Source organism: Lontra canadensis, unplaced genomic scaffold (assembly GCF_010015895.1).
Source record: "Lontra canadensis isolate GAN:19392208 unplaced genomic scaffold, GSC_riverotter_1.0 scaffold75, whole genome shotgun sequence".
In the NCBI taxonomy this organism is placed as follows: Eukaryota; Metazoa; Chordata; class Mammalia; order Carnivora; family Mustelidae; genus Lontra; species Lontra canadensis.
Window position 1 is genome coordinate 8,130,691 of NW_022631069.1, and position 9,421 is coordinate 8,140,111.

The window sequence follows — 9,421 nt, forward strand, 5'->3', positions numbered from 1 at the left end:
ACTCCAGTCCCTCTCTGTGGCCTTGTACTAAAGCACAAGTCCACCGGTTCTACAAACAGTGATCCGGTCTCGGCTCCGTGAGGCCATGCTCCTGCCCAAGGCAAGAGAGCAGGCGTCAATCTTCCACGACACATGAAGACATCCATGGTTGTCATGCAGGATTTATATTCCTGTACCTAGAGAACCAGTTCCCCCTCACAATTCTACAGGTTTGTTCTAATTCCACGAATGAGGGTTCCAGAGACTTTTCTTCTTCCCTTCCCTGGCAAAGACCTTTTATATCTATGGTCAATTATTTAACTACTCATTTCACCCTCCAGCAGGACTAGGGGCACACCAGTTTTCATGGGAGGCAGACAAAACCTAAAACTTTGTAAGAGTAGGGTTCTGCTGTTAAAAATAGGAAGCTTCAAGAAAAGAAAGGGAGGGTAATTAATATGATTCTTCATGTCCAAGTAGATGGTCCTAGGATAATGCGTCCTTCTCTGAGAACTGTGGGACAAGCCCTGGGTCTCAACTGGAAAGCTGACCAGACTTCTAGCTTCAAGGTCGGTAGTGTTGTTTGCTGTCAGGTGAAAGCTAGAGAGGCACTTCCCCAACCACCGACAGAAGAGCCTCTGCTGCCCTCCTGGGGTGGCCACTCTGCTGTGCTGTGGCCTCTTCACAAGACCACATCCCCAAACTGTCTTTCTCCTTGGTCCATTCACTCCCACACTGGACCCACCCTTCCGCCATCTTCTCAAAAACCAGCTCTCAGGAGCTTTTCCGGATCGGGTCACCGGACTTGCCCTTGCTAGTTTCTTTGCCACTCTGCCTGCTCTGGGTGGGGCAGCGTGGCCTGGAGGCAAGACCCAGGGGACTGCAAGTCAGAGGACTGGATACAAGTGTTGCTCTGCCACCTCTTCAATGGGAGAGACTGGCTACATTATTTGATCTCTTTGAACTTGAATTTCCCAATATCAGTCTTTAAACATACTGCCTGATGTGCTATCTCAGAGAGATTTGGGGAGGCTTCTTTTCTCCCACTGCCGCTTCCTTGGCTATAGACTAAGCCCCAGTAAGGTAACACTCCTCAAGGATGTCCCATCGGAGGGGTGACCCGTCTGATGGGAGTCCATGGGTCAGAATCTGGGTGAACCTGCTCTTCCCTTCCTCTTCCTTTTTTAACCTTCTGCGTGCAGCTTTCAAAGTACACATGACCTCTTCTGTGACTCCCGGGCACAGCTGAGCCACTGGTTCAGAGGTGGGAGGGAAGGGGAGGGGATTGTCCCCTTCTCTGCAGCCACATACATGCCATGTTCTCCAGCGCCAAATGTGTGATGAAGACAGTACTTCTCAGTTGGTTCAGAATCCAGGTGGGGATGGGAGCACCAGGTACCGGGTCCCCTGAAGATCCTCAACAAGGGAAGTGGAGGACTTCAAAAGTTACAAAAGGGCTTTTAAGGGACAATACCTCCTTCCCCTCCCTGCCCCTCAGTCCCTCAGTTACCAAGCTCCCTTGGCCAGGGGCAGTCAATGGAGACCAGTTAACGGTGTTTTCTTTCAGAGACTAGATACGGACAAATACAGGTGCACATGCACACACACACACACACACACACACACCCACACACACCTGCCATCTCACTCTGGAAGAGGACCAGGGAGGCCGTCTCAGCCCTCAAAGGGCTAAGAGGCTGTCCGTCCAAGCAGGAGTGCTGGCAGTGTCTTCTCAGGACAAGAGCAGCACTCCCCCTCGGTCTTCAAAACCGCCAGCTAACATTTCCAGATCCCACCCAAACAGCTCCAACCAGACCATGCTGTGGTCCAGAATTTGTCCTAAGGGAAAGTGATGAATAAAGATAAAGCCGAGTGTAAGGGACCGGCATCAAGCCTCACTGGAAAGGTAGGGGGAGTCTGTCCCTTTGACTGGAGCATAGACAACCGTGTCCAAGGGTGCAGAACGTTTCTCAGTCAGGTGTTCACTCTTTTCTTCCAAGGTTTTGAAAGCTACACTAGCATAGGTAAGTGCTTCCTCCGGAGATGAAAGCTGCAGAGGAAGAAGGAGGAGGAACGACTGAGTTCAGTTTGGAGGGCAGTGTCTCTTTAAAAGCCAGGGTCTCAGGGGCCTGGGTGGCTCAGTGGGTTAAAGCCTCTGCCTTCAGCTCAGGTCATGATCCCAGGGTCCTGGGATGGAGCCCCACATGGGCTCTCTGCTCTGCGGGGAGCTTGCTTCCCCCCCCCCTCTCTGCCTACTTGTGATCTCTGTCTGTCAAATAAATAAATAAAATCTTTAAAAAAAAAAAGGAAACAGTTTTTTAGAAAAAATAATAATAAAAAATTAAAAGCCATGGTCTCTGTAGAAGCCACTTGGAGGCTGTGGTCATAGAGGATCAAAGAGATCAGAAGATGCACGTGCCCAGGGTCCCCAAAAGAGAGTGATCCTCTTACCTTGGCCGGAGGATCACGGCTGGAGTGACCATCCAAGGGAGGATCCTGGGCCCAGGGACTGGAGTGGCCTGCCACAGGGGCCAGGAAAGAGAGGAACAAGTCTCACCAGTGGGGCGTGGAGGAATGGGAAGCCTCTCTGCAGGCTGGGGGGCGAGGTGGGTGTTGGAGGTGGCAAAAGTGGAGGGGTAGGGAGGGCAGAGACAGAAGCCAAGGGTATCAGTTCCCCAGTCTGTGGAGAGGGTGAGCTACCAAGGTTTTACTCCTCCTCAGAGCTAACACCGAGACTTAATTCTCAATGTCAGAGCCAGAAGAGCTGTCCCATCTCTCAGAGACCACTTACATTTTCTGTAGGTCTTCACGATGAGGAAGACAAGGACCAGCAGCAGCAGTGTTAGCAGGACCCCCACAAAAAAGGCCAAGACCAAATGCTGTATGCTGTTTTGGCAAAGAAAGGGAGCAGATGACCCACTGGGCTTTCTGAAGGCCTCTGCTAAAGGCCAGAGGGTCACCATTCCTGCCTGTGGGTCGATCCCTAAAATAGCTTTCATGCTGGCTAGGTGACTTTTACCCACTGCTTTTCAACTTTCTGCTTTGGGGTTCCAGAACTCTCTGAAACCTCAGTGCAAATCGTGAGCTCTTGTCCCCCTCAAAAATCTTCACAAGCCCGCCTGTACACACCGTTTGTTGATGAGCTGAGGGGATTCATGGATCTCCTGAGGGATCTCCCTCCCTGGGGCACTCCGGGTTAAGAACCACACTCTAAATATAAAAAACCGATTCATTTTTTTCAACTGTTTCTGGTCCCTTTTCCCCAGCCCTCCCTCCTAAGTCCCATCAGGCAGGGCTGTCAGCACAAAATCCAATGCCATGTAGTGCAAGATGAAATGGGTGGGAGAATGGCTCGCTTACTTGGTGGGCTCCTGGGAGCAGGGTCTGGAGGCAATTGTCGGAGCTGTTGTGCTGAAACTTGGTTTGTCTGTGAGAGAATGAGAAGGGGCTTAGTGCATCTGCCACATCTCATGAATCTTTCCAGCTTAAATTAAGTCTCCAGGTGCCCCACCCTATCCTCAGTCACCAGGGGACATACACAATGGAGAGTCCCACTCTGTAAAAGGAGAGAACGGTGTTTCATGTCCTGGATCCTTTAACAAAAGTAGAGCTTTCACTTAAAAACTTAAAAAACAAACAGCTACACCCATGAAAGAGGAGCCTCATTTTTCTGCAGCCCCGTGTGCCCCTTTGACAAATAAACACATCTCCTGTCCCTCCCTCCAAGATTTAATGGACCCCAGGGAAATGTGCTTCCTCGGACATAAGCAGACAATGTCAAGGCCAGGGAGTAGAGAACCAAAAGCAAAACCCAAAACTAGCATTTCCCAAAGTTTTGGGGAACTTGACCTTGGAAACTGCTGCCTTTTTTTAGTGGTTCCTTTGTTTGCAGGGTGGTTTTTAACAGTGACTAGTCAAAGGCAGCCACAGTGAGTTCTCCCAAGGCCAGTGCCATAAATAGGGGGCCAGTAAGGGAAGTGAACTGCGTTGCCCTAAGCTACCCAGCTGGTCTTGTACTGAGCACACAGACACCCTTTACTCAACTTGGGAGGATAGACTGTTCTCCCTGGTTCCCCTTGACACTTTTCTTGGCATTGGGTAAAATTTGATTCTTCCAACCTTAGAAATGTTGTCCCATTCAGCTCTTCAGTATAGTTACTGGTTAATCCAGTCCATGTTAACTCAGTAGTGAGGGAGGTAATGGTTTCTGCCCTGGACTTACCATTTTTGGGTTCAGGTTTGGAACTCCATCCTCCCATGCTGTCTTCCTGAGAATAAAAAATGTTCCTCTTTGAAAGCTAGAAAGGAAAGGTAGCAGAGAGGTGAACTCTGAGGCTGCGATTTTAATACCAGAGCAGTATCCATGAGAGAGAGGCTAATCATGGTGGGTGTTCTAGTGAGGACAGTGGTCATGGACTTTACATGGTGTGGTTATTATACCTCAGCAAACAGTTCTCAGCTTTGAAGGTCTAGAAATCTGATTTTAGCAGGGCTAAAATTCAATCAGAATTGACTGATTGGCCCAGAACTGACTCATACCAACTAACTCACAGGAGACTGATGTATAAACTGAAATGACCTAAGGAACATGTTGGTGTCACCAGTGCATTCTATCAGAACACATGGGAGAGCCATTTAAAACCACAGTTTTGCTTGGCAAACATTGAATTGAACTGAGTATGGGAGAAGATAAGTGGATGATTTTAATACTGAATGTCATAGAGGTCTAATGTATTTGCTTCACTCCTCCCTGGCAGCTGGGTAAGCTTTGACCCACTTTCTCGTGAAGGCCCTTCCTCTAGGCTGTTTCAGAATTTTTATTCTGTTCAAGTATTATCTTTTCAAGAGTGTCAGTGTCCTTATCTAGGCTACGGTTCTACTTTTTACATTAAGTTTTCTGTATTTTCCCTTTTATTTATTTGTACTAAAAAGTGTAAAGTACCTAAGAGCAGCAGAGTAGAATCACCTGAAATCCTACTATCAATTATTATATTAATAATTTTGGAGTATTTCTTTTTAGTTAATCTTCCATGCATTTCCTAAAAGCTAGTTGAGACTTCATATCTCCTTTTCTGTTGTTGTTTTTAAGTTTTTTCTTTGTCATAAACATCCCTCCCATGCCATTCAAAACTTTCTATAAGCATTTTTAGTGACCATAAGTGTTTCAGTTATAGCTATGTACTATAGCTCACTTAACCAGTTTCTTTGCTGATAAAAATGGTCTCCACTTTTATTTAAGTAAAAAAACAAAGACAATTTAGGAAACCACAGTTTGACTTCATATTTAGGCACACCCATGATAAGAATTTTTGGCTCTGTCTATACCTGCTGTATTTTAAGGTAATTTATTTAGATAATAAATGTCATCTATTATTTGTGTTTATTTACTCAGCTTTCAAAAGTGAATCAATTTCCAAGTCCTTGGACATGGGGAGGGTCGGGAGAAGGAGAACTAATCACCATGTACCACTTACAACAGCAATAATAATAAGTACATTAGACTTGACCAAATAACATAATGTAAGGTAAAGTGCTGACAGGGAAATCTGGTGAGAATTCTGAGACACAAGACTAGGAAGCCCATCATCTACAGCAGAATCATCAGTGGTAACAATTTTTCTAGCATTTTTGCTCCTTTTCTAATTTAAAAGTCAACAGTGCTCTTTGTAGAGCACCATAAAATAGAGACTATTTTTTTAAATATTGAAATATGTGTTGGCCCTAAAAAGAGCATGATCTTATGCTATGAATTTATATTAAACTTCACCACTGGGGACATAGGAGATAAGAGGATTGTAGGTTTCTGTAAAGTCTTAACCTTCAAATAAGTGGCTCTGAGTTTACAACCATCCCAAAGAAATGCTACCACAGCCACCTTTAAAATTTTGGGGGCCACCCCATATTGAAAGACAAAACCATCACACAGAGCAGCAGGAAAATAAATACTTACAGATCCAGACCAAGAAATGCAGGAAACACATTTCCATTTGAAAACAATGCCCCAAACATTTGACAGAGCATAAATTAAAATAGAAACAGCACTATATATACTTTTGCACATTTTGTCCAGTACTGGGAGACTCTTAGCAATTGCCACAAAATCCACTAGCTACGTGCAGCCACTCAAATACAACCCTTTCCCCACCAAATAAAGTTAAAGAGAAAAAAAAAGAGATAGAAACCACTGGAAATTAGATGACATTTCCCTTGCATGAATAATTATTTCATCTAGATTAAAAGCATGGGGTAAATGCATTTACCTTCTCAGAAAAAGTCCGGTCATAAGATGCCCGTTGTCTAAGACTGAACTTTTCACTTGCTTCCGTGACTACTCCTACTTCTCAGAGATGACGAAATCATGATTTACTGCTACTACCCCATCAAGCTGTGTGTTGCAAAGATCTTGTCTAAACTTGAGGTCAGACTTCCCCTTTGAGCCCAACATTATATATATATGTTTTAATTATTTTTATAACACCATATATTTTTTAATCCCATGAACAGCTTCTCTTATATCTTTTGACACATGAACACTAGAACATGGAGGTTAAGACAAGTGTATTTCTAATTTAGCACTTAACTACCATGCGAGATAAGGTGGAGTTCCCAGCAATATGGCATTATCATTGTCATCAAGCACCTTCAAATATCACTTGTTCTAACCAGAGAGATGAGGTTGATAAGGAGGGACAAAGAGCAGGGTCAAGCAGAATCAAGTGTAAGGTACTAGCTGGGCAGACATGAAGTGTGCTAGGAGTTATGGAGATCACTGAGGGTGCCTGAGTGGCTCAATCAGTTAAGCATCTGACTCTTGGTTTCGACTCAGGTCATGTTCTCAGGGTCATGAGATTGAGCCCGTGTGGGGCTCTGTGCTCAGCAAGGAGTCTGCTGGATATTCTCTCTCCCTCTCCCTCTGACCCTCCTCCCAGCTCATGTTCTGGCTCTCTCTCTCTCTCTCTCTCTCAAGATAAATAAATAAAATCTTAAAAAAAAAAGAGTTATGGGCAATCCCTTTAGAGTTAAGGTGAGTCATTTCTTTGTAAACATTTATCCATAAAATAATATTAATAAAGTACTCTGCATCTTAAAAGAAATAGTAAAAAGTAAAGGGAGGATGAATTTAGAATTTAGAAAAATAAACATATGGATTTAGAAATATTATCCAAAAGAGAATTTATGAAAGATTCACTATTACATATTCACAGATATTTAAGAAATTTGGAGCACAGTAATTTCTAAGAACACCATAGAAGTTCTGATCACTCCACTGTGTTTTGTGTTTGGCTCTGTAAGAAAACCTTGAGAGTGAAATCTGATATTTAAGGATTCAAGAAGTGTGACAAAAGAAAATAATCCCTGAAATTATTATTCTTTTTACAAAAGAATTTGTAATTTATGGAGTTAATGGAAAATAAAGCAAGAATTCTTATGAGGCCAAAGTTATCAGAGGAACAGATTGGATAATCCTCATCAGATTATTCTCTCAGCAACTAAAAGAAACTATTGAAATAGAGAAAAAACACCTTTAACTTGGAATTACTCTCTCTGGATCTCTTAATCAAGAAAGGCATGTTATTTTTTTATGTGGTATTTGAAAACAAGAAACATTCTAAAATTTGAAAAAAGGATTTAAAATATTAATACATACACTTGCTAAATAAACTGTGTGTGAATTAGGTGTATGGATATTTCAGAGAACAAAGCAGAAAATTTTCTCATGGGGCCTATTGTCTAATTGAGAAGAGAAATCAAAAACAAGAAAACAACAGACATTACAGATTATGTTAAGGGCCATGAGGGACAGAAGCAGATTAAATGGTGGGAGGTCTTTAGATGAGATGGATGAGCAGGGATGGTCTGTCCAAGGAGCAGACACTGAGAACCAGAGGATGGGGAAAAGCTAGGCAGGCAGAGAGCCCCAGAAAGACAGTTTCAGGCAGAGGGCAGAGCAACTCAACAGGCAAGGGAAAAGGAAGAGCTGGCAGAGCTTGTAGAGCTGGTGAAATCAGGCAAGGCTGCATGCTGGTGGACCCAGAGCTGGGGGTCTGGAGCATGGTTGGGTTTTGGACAGAGGGAGCGGAAAGGAACCACATAAGGTACCCCAGGCCCGGGACTGGTTGCTGGGACTCAGGAGATGTTTACCCAGAGATCAGCATGGTTCAAGAGTGGAGCATTTTTTAAATGTATTAAATTCAATTGTTTAACATATAGTGTATTATTAGTTTCAGAGGTAGAGTTCAGTGATTCATCAGTCTTACATAATAACTCAGTGCTCATTATATCATGTGTCCTCCTTACTGTCCATCACCCAGTCACCCCATCCCCCATCCTCCTCCCCTCCAGCAACCCTCAGTTTTTTTTGTATGATTAAGAGTCTCTATGGCTTGTCCCCCTAATTTTGTCTTATTTTTCCCTCCCTTCCCCTATGATCCTGTTTTGTTTCTTAAATTCCACATATCAGTGAGACTGTATAATTTTCTTTCTCTGATTGACTTACTTTGCTTAGCATAATACCCTGTATTTCCATCTACATCATTGCAAATGGCAAGACTTCATTTTTGTGAAGGCTGAGCAGTAGCCTATTGTGTGTATATACCACATCTTCTTTATCTCTTCATCTGGCAATGGACATCTGGGCTCTTCCCATAGTTTGGCTATTGTGGACATTGCTGCTATAAACACTGGCATGCAGGTGCCCCTTCAGATCACTAGATTTGTATCTTTGGGGTAAATCCCTAGCAGTACAACTTCTGGGTCATAGGGTAGCTCTACTTTCAACTTTTTGAGAAACCTCCATACTATTTTCCAGAGTGGCTGTGCCAGATTGAATTCCTACCAAAAGCGTAAGAGGGTTTACACTTTCTCCGTATCTCCAACAACAACTGTCATTTCCTGACTTGTTAATTTTAGCCGTTCTGACTGGTGTGAGGTGGTATCTCAGTGTGGTTTTGATTTGTATTTCCGGCTACCAAGTGATGTTGAGCACTTTTTCATGTGTCTGTTAGCCATTTGGATGTCTGTTCATGTCTTCTGCCCATCTCGTGATTGGATTATTTGTTCTTTGGGTGTTGAGTTTGATAAGTTCTTTATAGATTTTGGGTACTAGCCCTTTATCTGATATGTCATTTGCAATTATCTTCTCCCATTCTGTCCGTTGTCTTTTTTTAATGTTTAATTTTTTATAAACATATAATGTATTTTTATCCCCAGGGGTACAGGTCTGTGTATTGCCAGGTTTACACACTTCACAGCACTCACCATAGCACATACCCTCCCCAATGTCCATAACCCCACCCCCCCTCCCAAAACCCTCCCCCCAGCAACCCTCAGTTTGTTTTGTGAGATTAAGAGTCACTTATGGTTTGTCTCCCTCCCAATCCCATCTTGTTTCATTCATTCTTCTCCTACCCCCTTCACCCCCCATGTTGCATCTCCACTTCCT

At 43.6% G+C, this 9,421-nt stretch overlaps 1 protein-coding gene across 1 annotated transcript; it reads right to left on the bottom strand.

Moving 5' to 3' along the window:
- Positions 1-1,623: 1,623 nt before the first annotated feature.
- On the bottom strand, positions 1,624-6,348 carry CUNH1orf162 (chromosome unknown C1orf162 homolog). The gene is made up of 7 exons (XM_032881456.1): positions 6,240-6,348; positions 4,202-4,277; positions 3,340-3,406; positions 2,771-2,865; positions 2,431-2,498; positions 1,925-2,029; positions 1,624-1,818 (listed from the first exon to the last, which is right to left on the bottom strand). The coding sequence occupies exons 2-7, from the start codon at positions 4,236-4,238 to the stop codon at positions 1,756-1,758; spliced, it is 435 nt and encodes a 144-aa protein (XP_032737347.1). The 5' UTR covers positions 4,239-4,277; positions 6,240-6,348; the 3' UTR covers positions 1,624-1,755.
- Between the last annotated feature and the right edge of the window lie 3,073 nt (positions 6,349-9,421).

What these genes read in the sequence shown, in the direction of transcription:
- CUNH1orf162 (XM_032881456.1), bottom strand. Translation starts at nt 4,238, where the DNA reads ATGGGAGGATGGAGTTCCAAACCTGAACCCAAAAATG. An exon ending in CAAACCTGAACCCAAAAATG is followed by an intron (nt 3,407 to 4,201) that starts GTAAGTCCAGGG and finishes ATTCTCTCACAG; the next exon opens with ACAAACCAAGTTTCAGCACA. An exon ending in GCCGTGATCCTCCGGCCAAG is followed by an intron (nt 2,030 to 2,430) that starts GTAAGAGGATCA and finishes CTTCCTCTGCAG; the next exon opens with CTTTCATCTCCGGAGGAAGC.